The 13,430-nt window shown below is 42.1% G+C and overlaps 1 protein-coding gene across 1 annotated transcript in view; it reads right to left on the bottom strand.

Moving 5' to 3' along the window:
• The window catches only part of NEDD9 (neural precursor cell expressed, developmentally down-regulated 9), a 21,625-nt gene extending 19,801 nt beyond the window's left edge, over positions 1 to 1,824 (bottom strand). The window contains exon 1 of the mRNA XM_009073913.1: positions 1,388 to 1,824. Within this exon, the coding sequence (XP_009072161.1) occupies positions 1,388 to 1,822 (435 nt within the window). The 5' untranslated portion in view covers positions 1,823 to 1,824. The remainder of the gene's footprint in view (positions 1 to 1,387) is intronic.
• Between the last annotated feature and the right edge of the window lie 11,606 nt (positions 1,825 to 13,430).

The following is a 13,430-nucleotide window of genomic DNA, read 5'->3' as shown; positions in this document are numbered from 1 at the left end:
AAAGAAGAAAAGGAGAGAAAAGATGTGAGATTTCTCAAGAAAACTCACTAATTGATCCAACAAAGCTCCTATCTCTACCTGTGCAGCAAGTGCAATTTTCTCATTTTATGCTCCTGCACAGCCTACAAAGCACAATTGTGGAAAAGCAGAGCAAGCAAACATCTTTATAACTTGACTTGGAATGGTTTCACAGATTTTTCTCTCTTGCTCAGAAGAAAATAAATTCATTTATTCTTATCAGGAAAAATGAAATTATAACAAGGAAATAAAAGCAGTACAAGATGTCTTCCAAAGGCCTGATAAGAAAAAGGCTGAGTTGCATGTGAGCTGGGGGAAAAACGTGAAACAGACAGCCAGGAAGTTCTTGACCAGTTTAAACTTTCATCTCCTAATTTAGATTGGCAAGACAAAGACATCATCTGCTCACAGAAGTTGGATATAAATACAATGCTTTAAGCTCTAAAAGAAAGGAGAGCTGGAGGTGTTGAACAGGGAATAGAGAGACTGAAAGAACTTCTTTTTGGCTTTGTAATAAGGGGTCTGGAAGGCCTGGACAATCTCCTTCCTTCCCCAGGTATCTTTCTTAATCCTTTTCAGTCATCAGGGTACCTGGCAGGTATCCTATGAAGGTAAGATGAGGGAGTGGCAGGAGATAGGTAGAGCCCAAAAGGAAAAGCAGGAATAAGGGAGGACCCACATAAGGCAATGGCTCTCACTGGAGCCACAGGCACTCTCAACTGCTGCAGTAATGGCTGCATCATGGACCTGTTGCAGCCCCCACTTTCAATCAAGAAAATTAGATGTAGATAAATAACAAGTGCACTCTTATAAGGCTTACGTTCAGTATTAAAACATCCCTCATTATCATCCTCCTCTTGTTCCCTTATTCTTACAAGTACAGCCCTTGTCTCATCAATCATTGGTTCCTCTTAGTAGTTCAGATCCACTGGGACTTCTCCAGCAAGGCAGTACATAATTTTTAATTAAACAAAAATTACTTGGGCAGATGATGTAACCATTCATTAATATGTGGGAGAGTTAATCTTGCTGCAGCAGCTCTCTTTTGAACACATAATGCAAGAGTGCCATAGGCTGGATGTGCTTACGCCTCCCTGGGGAGCCTGTGAGAGCATGAGATCACATACTTCCCCTCACCTTTAGCAGCAGCTCCAAAATGCTCTACCATGTATCTCCCTTGCAATTAAGTTGACTGATTAATTTAATTAAGAATAATTAGTTATTGCTGTAACTTTACATAGTTTTCATAAATATATTCATCCTTTCTATATCCCACGTCCACCGGCTGGCACTAGGCATTAACCACTTCACCAGTGGTCAGGACAAGTGAGCTGCTTTGGAGCTATGACATGAAAGCAAATGCACGCACCTTGTTAATCAGAGCTGGACCATCAGTACATCTCTGCATGGAGGGTGGCACCTGGTAAGTATCTTGTCCCACTAGACCATGTCCCGTGGGTATTTGGTAAATTCCCTGATTCTGATAGGAAGGTGGCACTTGGTAGACAGGGTCCCGTGCTGAGGCATGTGAGCTTGGCACTTGGTAGATCTTTTGCTGGTTGAAAGACTGATTCATCAATCCTGAACTGGACATCTCCTGGCCAGATGGACTGTCCTGTACCACTGGACCTATCAGGAGTTTCACACGGTTGCCTGGGACAATGCCTTGCCGGCCATGTAAGGAGCAGAGCCACCATCCTTCAAGACCTTCAGTGTTCTGTTCTATCACTGTCAAAATGTCTCCTTTGCGGAAGGCCAACTCTTCTGCGCATTCGGGGACGTTATCGTAAAGGGCTCTTGCCATAAGATTCTGTGGAGAAAGAAGGGCAAGAAAAGCAAATGAACAAACGAGCTAGAATTTTTCTAGATCTTCAAGCACATTCTAGGCGATAAGTAAGAACTGAATTTGAAAAAGAAGTGTGCAGGAAATCAAAATAACATAGAAAAATAATGCAGCCCAGGATTCCTCTGTCCCAAATTGGAGAAATGAGAGGATTATGCATTAGCAACACTGCTAATGAGAAATTTTCCAGTAATAGTAGGTCAGATAAAAGCTCTTTATATGGCCTAGTCACCTGAACAGACAGGAAGTCAGGAGAGTTCTGCTCCTGGCATTGAGATGTTCTTACTGTGAATGAGGGCTTGTACCTTCATCTCTTCACACTGATTTCCCTGTAAACACGCTCTGTGTACTGTTACAGCTAGCTAGCTGCTATTTTAAATAAAACTTGACTAACACTCTCAGGGACATAATCCAGAGCAGCTTTTTTCCAGACATTTTTATATTTACACTCTCAGGGACATAATCCAGAGCAGTTTTTTTCCAGACATTTTTACATTCGCAGGGTCCCAAAAGACCTTCCACTGGAGGTGCAGATCCCATTAGTGTAAACAGAGTGGGCTGGCTTTTCTTAGCTACCACCTGCAGGCTCCTTAAAGTCAGGGATCTGTAGACCACCTGCTGAGAAAAACTGTCTTAAAATCCAAACTGGTTTTGAACTATGATGCTCATGTTGTCATGTAGCTTAGTGACATAGCACTAGCTTAATAGGTAAAACCCTTCCTCCTCTCACTGCCTCAAAACCACCATCACCCAAACCAAACAACCTCTTCCCCTGAATCCCACTTTGCAGAAAGATCTTCAGGAGAACATCATTTAAAAAATAATGTGCCCAGTTGACCTCAAGTGGAGTCATGCCTGTGCCATGGGGAAGTCATCAAAGGGCAGCCAAGGAATGTCTTTAATCTGTGTCAACACGGTTTAAGCATACTTATACGTAGTTTGCTTGATTATGTCAAGCACAGCAGTATCATTAATACCAGGAACTTCATGCAGGTCCACCCTGAAGCATTTGCCTGGTGTTTCAGGCAGGCTTTGCAGCTTGCCTGACCTCTGTTGTGTTATGGCTATGCCACCAGCAGTACCTCTGCTAACAAGTTTTAAGCCAGATCTTACTTGATATTGTATTCTGTGATGTGTTACTAAAAAATATCACCTCTTCTCATGGATGGAACCAGCACCCTTCCCTCTTTCTTTGCAGGCCTGTATGGCACATCCAGTTCTGAATAACTGGCCAAGGTATTCAATGGAAAGTAGGCAGGCTGTCTGTACTAACATTCCTGGACCCCTCACAAAGGCCATGAAAATTTAATTTCTTGGCTCTGGTGATATTTCCAAACGTGATGGAAACAATTGCTCCATGACTGCCTGATTTTCAGTGAAGGTAGTCAGCAGAGATGGATATAAACTAATTGTAAGCACTTGAAAAAATAAACGGAGCCATGGATCTGGAGTGTTCAAGCTGAAATACTTGGATGCAGTACACAAACTGAAATGGTGCTAATCCACCAAAAAGGATATGCAGCTGCTTGGAAGATTTATCTTTTCTCTATTAAAGGGATAGTGTCAAATACAGTTTAGTGTTTTTATCTGTCATATTTATCCTTCTTCTTGGACATACCCGAACTTATTTTATCCCTCCCTTGTTATATGCTTCCCCATTGACACATACTGAGGTTTTCCTATCATCTCTGTGCTTCATCAAGACAGCAGACTTCCATTTGACCTTGCTCAGTTCAACTTTCTTAAGTGCAGCATACAGCCAGGAGGTTGCATACAAGGCTGACTGGTGGATGAAGAAAGGGTAAGCTCAGATGTCACATAAAAGGTAGGTGAACATGCTTTTCCCAAGACATGTAGTGTTGAAATGGGGTGCATGAGATCATTTTCCTCTCCTCTGAATGGGGGATCAGCTTTCAAATGTATGAGAAACACTGGCTTTGCCTTTCATCAGCATCATTACTGAGGTCAGTATAAATTAAGCTTTGGCTTGGAAAAGCAGGATTGCCATTTTGAACTCCCATGTAAACAGCAGCAGTGGGGTCCACCATTCTCTCTGATGTACAGCTACTCAGCTCATCAGTCAACAACACTAAGAAATGAGAATACAGATAAAGCATGGAGTGATTTTTGTCCATGCCTTGGCAGGACTGTAAAACTATTATTTAAGCATGGTCTAAGCCAGTGGTCTCTTCTTTAACACTACATCTATGCTCTTGCTGTGTTGACCTGGCTTCTCAGCTGAGTTCATGGAGCTCAGAAAAGAAAAACCCCTGGGCCTAGACTGAATATTCAAGTTAATCTCTTGTCTTTTTACATTTCTTTCTAGAGTTTCACAGGGCAAATCTACTAACATGATTAGCTGAGCCTGTGCAATTTAAAGAAGGCTTTCACAGAGTTGTTGTTTAAAGGAGAAAGATTACAGCTGGTGAAGGAAGGGGGGGCACAAAACAAGCATGCTAAATCAATGATAAATGCTTATTCTTCTATACTTTGGTGATTAAAGGTATTTGAAAAGCTTGATTAGCTTCTACAGCAAAGCAATTCTCAGAACAAAGCTGGAATGGTGGTAGAATTAGAGCAGATAAAAGTTCCCATGTGAATTTTTTTTCAAGTTGCTCATTATCTCTGTCCCAGTGACCTTCTCACCACCTGGCACACAGCATGTTAATACTTTCTGGATGTGCTTCAAGAACTTCTTTGCTGCAAACAGCTTCAGATTCTCATTGTCAGTGTTAACTCAGGCACCAGAATGTGAATTATACTAATTGGTTGCCACTTGTTTCACAGCAACTTCCCCAAGGCCTTTTAAATAGCCCAGAACCATGCCACCAGCACTAGTCACTGATGGAACACTGAAGGACGCAAAATATTCCTCCAAATAAGCAAATAAGCTCTGGGACCAGAAACACTAAGCCTGTTGCTTGGTGCCAGCAGCACAGGCACTGTTCCTGCTAAGCAAACCTGTGTTTTGAGCATTTCCCTGACTTCATTCTTCTTTCACAGGATTGCTTAATAGGAACTTCAGAAACGTCACAGTCACTTTCATTAGTCAGCAGAGTCAGCCTTGAAAAAATGAAACTGTCACCACAGAAGGTCATCAGGAAAGCTTTTGAAAACCACAGTGGTACCTTTAACCTGCTGTGGTGATGAAGATGGTACCCTCTACTTTTACACACACAGAAAGAAGTTCTGATCAAAGGCATCCCTCAACAGTTGTGGGTTTATCACTATGAATTTGACAGATTTTAATCATTTTTGGCTTCTGTGGGCATCATAGCCCATATCTCAATTGATCTCAGCTCAGAGACTGGGGAGGGTTATATGGAATTAATTGGACTTGCTCTGAAGAGGCATGGATTGTCACTCATCTGTCTGTGAAACACAAACCAAATAGGCACTAAGATCTGATGAGAAGACAAAGACACAGCAGTGACCTTTTTGTATTACTAAGTGCTAAAAAAACCTTGGCCATTTCCTAAACAAATTGTCCATAGAGAAAGGGCAGTGAAAAATTGTCTTGAAGCTTGTTTTCACTACTGGCAAGTTGCACAGAAGTCCCTTTATATTTCTAATACAAAGAAAAAAATGGAGGGCAACAGATTCAGAGCTACAAATTCAAGTTCCGTAGAGGCAGGGAAGAAATGATCTGATCCTAGATAGGGAAAAAAATTGGGTTTGTCATAGAAATCAGCTGTACTTCATAAAATTAACATACTGGCAGCTACCACCTTCTTTTACTAAGATTAAGGATGGAAGTCTCTGTTGTCCTCCTTCGGCCCAGTTGAATTAACTACATGATAGGTGCAGCAGTGCCCACTCCAAAATCCGGAGGTACTTGTGGTCTCTACACAGCTCCATTCTCCTGAGCCCTCTGTCTTACAGCAGCCATGCTTCAATTAATGAGTGCTTCTCTACAACTAATGGCTGACTGGAAAGATTCAGTTCAGCTTTTGTATCCTCATGCCTTGCTAGCAATACTGGGATGTCGAAGTTGAAGCCAAGGTCAGGCCCCCACTGTGTTAATACTCTGTACAGGCAAAACAAAAAGCCCACATTTGTTCTCAAGAAGCTTAAATTCCTCTTAACCTTGGACTCGTGAGTGTAATAGAAATCATCTTCTGTAAAATCACTGAAAAATGGAAGTTTTTCAGTCTTCTGTTAAATAAAGTGCTTATCTCAGTTGTCAGCAGGTCAAAGTGAAAGGAAGGCTGACCCTAATGACTGCTGCCTGGGGATTTTAGTTGGAACATGCTGCACGAAAAGGCTCAGCAGACTTTACTGATGCCTTGTGTCAGAAACTCTGTCTAAAAGAACTGAAACTGAAAAGGATACTCTTTAGATTAAATGCAGGACCTGTGGTCCCTACTTTCCACATTGGCTGAGACAAAAGTAAAGCTTTCAAGCTCTACGTAAAGTGAACCTGGGATTTGAAACTTCTGAGTTTTCCTTTATTGCCAGTTACAAGATAAACCCTGGAAAGGCACAATGGGTATTTTCTGCACACCTTAGATTTTTCTTTCTTTTGCATCCAGGATGCATGTCCTAGTGAAACCTGACTGAGAGCAAAACATGCTGCCCTGAAAATTGTCAGCTGTTCTATTTGCAAAACCCAAAACCTTTTTTTAAAAAAAGAATCCATAATCTATTTTTCTTCTCAGGTGCTGAAGGAATTACAGGCCAAATTCAGATACATAAATGGGGCCTATTATACAACAGTCAAAGGTGTCTACTCTCTCCTTAGCCTGTTGCAATTGATGGTTAACATGTCTGCAGCTGAATAAAGATACATGAAAATACTTTGAAGAACATCATCTGTTTTTGTTGGCCTTCCCTGCAGTGACTGGAATTGATAGAATTCTGGAATTTGTAGTTTGGAGGGTGAAGAGGTGATTTGTTGATGAGGCTGAGTGACAGGAAAGAGGCAAGAGTTAAAGAGAGTGGTGGAAACATCTACTATTTCTGTTAGAGTAAACACACCCAGTGACGTGGGTAACAAGAGTGTGTGAGGTGCCCACAGCCATGGAAGCAAACAGGAATAATAATTTCTATGCTCTGAGATTAAATACAATGGACTCTTTTAAGGGCTGAGTGTCACAGTGCCAAGCTCCTAGTGCAGAGCTGCTGACTTGACTCCTCAGCCAGCTCCACAATGAATGAACGCTCGAGGAAGAGGTTCAACCAACCATAAGCTCAAAGAATTTCTGTCGCTTCCCTCAGAGGTGAATATAAGGATACTGATCCCTGCTCTGCGCTTGGCTGGTGAGGCATGTTCTGCTTTGTCTTGTTTTTAAATATTGCTTCCTATGTGTAGAGTTCATGTGCAAACAGAACTAGGGAAATTGCCTCTGCTCTTCACTGAAAAAGGGTGGGACCCCTTTTTTCTATTATTGGACAAACTGTTTCTTAAAATGACAAACAGCTTCTCTTCTATGTTTAGCTAGCTTGGAGAAGGAAGGGAGGAACAAAGGAAGGAAAGGTGGGAGGAGACAGCCCCAAGGAGGGTCTGTGAACAAACCATTAGCTTCATTTTGTTTGGATCACCTTTAATTATTCATCACATAAAATCTTTTATAGATTCCTCTGTCTTTTAGTTTTCTTTAAAATTAATCACGGCCGTTCCAAAGTAACCCTAAGCATTTACATACCCTTGTATGGCTGCAGTAGGCCCAGCAGTAATGATTTGCCTGTGAGACCGAAAAACCAATCTGAAAACCCAGTAAAGAGTGAGTTTTGTTCTGAGAGAAGTGGTTTGACTACAAGTAGTACTGGTAGAAGAGAGGGAAATTTGTGCTTTGTTGCCCCTTCTGACAGAAGGGCTTCAGTGCCAGAGTCACGGGACAGTTTAACATCGGTGCTTTACAGCTCCCATCTCCTTTTCTATTTCTCACTGTCACTTCCCCTGAAATAAAGCATTTATTGTGCTCTGTTGGCAAGGAAAGCAACTATTGAGGCACAGCAGGTAATAGGTCTATCTATAACAAACAACTTTTCCCGAAGGCTACTTAATAGAAATTGACAGAGGTCACTGAGTAAGACAATCAGCCTTGAAAAATGCCTTTTGCTGGTCTCCTCAAACCTGGAAGAAGGCAGTACGAACAGCAAAGGCAGTATCTGGTACACACAAAGCTGCACTGTCATGTTCTTAGACATGTCCCTGTGGGCAGTGCCATAGGGAATGGACTATAAAATGGCACTGGTTGGCTGTAACAGTCCCCACACATGTGCAGACCTGGAACAACTTACTGCCAGCAACGAGCTGTGTGCAGATATTTGCTTTTGATCTCAAAAAGAGAGAAGGCAGGAAGTGCTACCACAGCATGTATGAAAGAGCTCGCTGCACTCCCAAGGTGTCGCAGCTTCGGCAGGAGCACTCGGAAAGGCCCTTAGCATCCAGGTCAGACTGCAGGTCTGCCCACTAGCTCTGGGAACTGTGAGCTTCCTTGGCTCACAGCTAATGACAAAAGAGAGAGCTTGGTTGCAAGTGCTCAGCATAGTAATGTTTTGGTTCACTCCTACAGGCAAAGTGCAGGTTCCACTTCTCAGGCACTCTCTTGCTTTTTTCCACCAAGACCCTTAAATTTTGGTTTAGTGAAGATACTTCTCTGGTCAAGTGTTGCTAGCCCAAATAACTACAAATCCTGTTGGATGGAAATTAGGACAGTTTTCCAATACACAGATTTGGAAGGCTGGCTTTACAGTTAATGAGAGAGTTATGAGCTAACAGCCTGAGCAGTGCTCTAAGGAGGACAGATCTTCATCCACCCTAAGTATCCTTGCACTCTGGTCCTATGCATCTCTGGAACAGAGGCTGTCAGTCATGCTACAGTATGCCAAGCTGGCTGGAGGTTGTGATATGGAAAAGCTTCAGCCTGCAGGGCAGAAAGGCAAGCATCTTATTTCAGTGTTCCACTGAGCTGTCCCAGCCCCTCTGTCTGGCCTGAGAGGCCTGAATTTCAAGAGTTTGCTCTGGCTGGGCTTTTTTTAGGCAGTGTGACTAGTTACACAGAAAGTTAAAGATAAAAAATGGGAATGTCTGCTCCTTACTAGATCACACTTGGATAAGCCAAAGTAGGCACTATGGCTATCATGCTCTGGAATATTCACTGCCAGTTTTTGCAGGCACAATGCTCCACCAAGCAGGGTGGGGCAGGCAGGCAGCAAGACTAGGGCCTAGGCATTCACACTCCTGCTCAAGATGCTGATGTGGTCCACCAGTTCACCCAAGACGGGGATTCAAATGTGATGTAAACATGTGAGACTGGAGGCTTTCTGGATGAAGAACGTTTCTAATTTCAGTATAGCTGCTCCATTTTAAGTAAATAGGAGATATTTGTGTATCCATATTTTTTGTAGGCAGTTGGCAAAGCAGTTTGCAAAACTGAGGCACAGCAGTGAACCTGCAATCTGGGACAGAATCCAAATGTGTGACTCTGAAAGAAGGAATTAGGAGGCTAGAAAGGGGGGGGGGGGAAGTAAACAAAAGAAAAATGTGAAAAATGGGGGTTAGAGCAAAAATCCTAACTGAAGCTTTGGCCTGTGTGAATAAAATACTTCATTATTCTGCACTGAGTGTATCATCTTATTGCTGTGCCTGACATTTCAAAATGGACAAGTGAGTTGAAAATACAGTTTTCTGGTTCTGTATCTATTAAGAGCAACAAAATAATATTTCCACATTGGCAAGAAGGAAAATAAGACAGGGTTTGTTTGTTTGTTTGTATGATACTCTTTTGTCTCTTGACTGAGTTTTGGTTTTTGGCTTGTTGGGTTTTATTTTATTTCAGCTAGAGGGGATGTGAGGCATTACAAAGGTAATCACAGAAATATACTATCACAGATGTTAAATAAGGAGTTAATCTACCCCTTCTGTTTCTGATGCAGTGAAGGCGGGATGCATTGTATCACAAACACCATCTGAATTGCACAAAACCACCTTGCTTGGTGAGCACACAGGGAGTTTAACAGAAGTGGCAACTCCCTTTTACTACATAGCAACCCTCTGTTTGGCGTCTGTGCAGCGAGACGCAGTGGGTCACAGCTATGCTAGAAAAGGGCATAGCTGAGGTAATGCTGTTTCCCTCAGCCCTGGGGAACACCCCTGAGATTAATGCACACCACTTCTGTGTTGTCAGACCACCCACCCTGTTGTGGTGCTATCACAGAGTCCCATACAGTTTGTGACAGTAATATTTATAGTGTAGCAAGGCACTGATGACGTACCCTGATCTTACTCCCCTGCCCTCTGAGTTCCTGGGGCTTTAGGGAAGTGCCAAAATACCATTTTATTTACTCTTCCTGGGAATGCAAACCACATCCCCTGACTTACCTTCAAGAACTATTAATATTTTGGGAAATTCCACCACACCTAACTCACTAAGTTTTCTGTATGTTTCACCCTCGTAACCCGTTTCCTTTCCCCCCACCCAAGGAAGGGTGTGATCTAGTTCCATGACTTTAAAAGGCCTTTTCAAATGTGTCTGAGGGCTGTGTGCCTTTTGTTACATCAACAGGGAGAAAGAAAAAAAAAAAACAATAGCCTTAGAGTAAATATGATCTCACCGTGATTAAACCAGAGTACATCAAAATCAAGAAGCAGATGGAAAACTAACCTCCTTCCCTCAGGCAAGCAATTAAAAACTTAATGAAAGGAGATCGGATGTTGAATGCTTAAGAATTGAAGAAGCAGAGCAGAAGGCGGGAAAAGCAAAAAAAAAAAAAAAAAAAGGTGGAAAGAAAGAATCTCAAAATGTGTGTTTTGAGTTCACAATTTTCCACTTTCTGGCATTTGTAAGCAGTCATCTCTCAGACAAAGTTTCCTTAAAAAAACCAACCACACAACCTCCTTTCCAAATTTAACCCTTCTTTGTGCAGCTCAGGAGAAACAATTACAACTCAATTGTCAAGAAACCATAGCTGTGTAGACATAGGACCTCAGTACTGTCACCAACTTATTGGTCTGATGTCTTCACCTTTGAAGAGTATGATTTTTTTAATTGATTTTTTTTTAATCTAGAACTTAGATGAAATGGGACATGCTCTTCTTCCCCCAAGTCTCTCAAAAATTTTTCAATAGAAGAGAAAGTCATCATTCCCTGTTACTTTAGTGTCAGCATCTGGGACACTACACAGCAGCTACAAGTTGGGATGCTTGAGTCCAGCTTACTGAAGAAAAACAAGCTTGGTAACTCATATTTCCAGGCTCCTACCAGCCCTCAGCAGGCTGGTTGGAGGACAGGTAACATGCTGCCCATGAATCAGACAGACTTCCAAGGGAGCCAAGCCTGGCTGGCAGAGGATGCTTGTCAGGTCCAGTCAAGGTCATCTCCATTCTACAGAGCAGTGGCCAAAAATCAACAAGCCTCCCAGAACAGCTCAGTTTTGGCAAGCTGACATTTTCTGGGTAAGCATACCCCTGGAGAAGGAAGATGATGAATGTGCAGGTGCATTTTAACCAGCTATAGTTACTATGCTGAATCTCAGACTGAAACGCAACTTTAACTGATCGTGTGAGAGACTGGTTTGTGCAGTTTCTGGGTTGTGAACAAGATAAAGCAGTATAAGCAGAGAGAGAGAAAACAAAAGAAGATATCTGCTTGTAAACTAGGCCCTCCTATAGCAGTAAAAATTGGTTTATTACCCTAAGCATTTTAACTGCACATAAAGTCCACAGGACAAGGGCATTCATGACCCTACCTACTGCAAGCTGTATGTTAAACAGAGTGAATCCTTCTGGTTGGTTAGTACTTAACCCTTTAGATCAAAAATTTCCTTAGAGAATCACTGAATTTTCATGGCTGGTATCTTCATCTCTCTGTCTGCAACTAAGCAGGATATTCACTGGAACTACTGAGATTTACTCCTAGGATCCTTTAGCATTTTCTAAAATTCACTGCCACCAAATGATTCACAGTATTGCTATTGCTAAAATTTTCAACCTTGCTATAGGTGAGAGCTGCTTAAGAAATGGCTTCTGAGGTGCTCACTGCATTCCTGTAGAGTAAACCCATTCTTCTTACTCTTCCTTTTCCGGGCAGGCTAATCTGCTCTGACTGTGAACAAATTGTTTTTAAAACAAACACAAAAATAGAAAGGTGAGAACTGGCCTCATCCCTATAGAGAAAAAAAATATACAATTCTTGTCATGCTATGCACTTGTGTTTCTAGGACTGCAAACTATAGCTTTAGCAGTCCTGTTTCATGTCAAATGCACGCTATGTCCAAATCTGCTGTGGAAAAATGAGCTCCTTAAAATTAAGACAGTTTCCACTACTGTAATGTCTAGACCAAAAGGCAAAAGAAAATGGTCACTTGCCAAGAGCAGCCTGTGATAATAGTGCAGTAATACCCAAAGGCTGCACTCTGAGCTGCTATAAAGTGACCCAGCTTCACTGATGCTGAGAGCTGCAGCCACTTATAGGCTTTACTCAGCAGTAGCCTGAATTAATAAATATTGCTGAATACATGCCATAAATATTCTTTCTGCAGTACACTCCCAGATGACTGTCTGATCAAGCCTACTGAAGACCCAGCATAAAGTATCCTTCAGGGGTCAGAGTACTGTTCTAAGAGGTAAATGTCCACTGCTTTCAAGGATGCTCAGAGAGCATGGATTATGTAAAGAAGCATCTTGAAGTGACTTGCACATATACGATTCCAAATGCCACCAAATGTGAGTTTCTAAAGAAGTGTGCTGACATAAATATCCTAAGTTCAGCTACTTGTCTCCATTAAGTGCAGCCAGAAATGGGAACAGTCGAAGATAAGGGTTCTCCTGAAGTGTTACAGTTAAGGCAGAGACCTGTGTATGCTCCTCTTAAGTGCTTATGTTGCACTGAAAAAGAAATTAAACTCTAGACCTTGGGAGACAGGTGGGTTCCTAATTGCTGTTGGTATGAATGGGATTTAAGTACTTAAATGTCTGTGATAAGCTAGTCCCAACAATGTAAGCAAAACAAAGCGATTTCACCTAGGCCCTTAAGTGACCTAAGACCATCTATTATATACAGAAGGCATTTCCATGCCCCGAACATCTTTGACAACAGCAACATGACAAGTAGGAAGCTCTATGCTCCCGGTTTTCTACCCTTTTTGTATACACAGAGACACAAGGCTGTTTGCTATTTCGAGATACTGAGGGAACATCCTCTTTTCCTGTACTTCTGTGCAAGAGCAGGACCTCATGCTTGGCTGAGGACTACCATGAATGCAAGCTCTTTGCTGGAAGTCGAATACGCTCCTTGTCTCCTACTGTTTCTAAAGCTGGTCAAAACAGTCAATAGGTACAGTCATTCCAATTTTGGTGCATGGAGGTGTGTGACTCAGGAGAGTTGCCTCAAACTTTTATTCAGGTCACTAGATACACCTGGCCTTGTTGAAATGGCTCTGCTATTTATAATGGAGCACAGGCAGCTCAATGAAACAAATCTCTCCCAAGACACCACCCACAGGAGTTTAATGTTCAGTGATCAGATAATCTTTTCTAACCCCATTTGCTGTTGTGCTTGAAATCATAAGATTCCAAAGGTAAGATTGTATGTGTTCTTAGAAATTGCGCTCCATCGCTTAACAG

This window comes from Acanthisitta chloris, unplaced genomic scaffold, assembly GCF_000695815.1.
Source record: "Acanthisitta chloris isolate BGI_N310 unplaced genomic scaffold, ASM69581v1 scaffold10554, whole genome shotgun sequence".
In the NCBI taxonomy this organism is placed as follows: domain Eukaryota; kingdom Metazoa; phylum Chordata; class Aves; order Passeriformes; family Acanthisittidae; genus Acanthisitta; species Acanthisitta chloris.
This window is presented reverse-complemented; position numbering and strand designations above follow the sequence as displayed.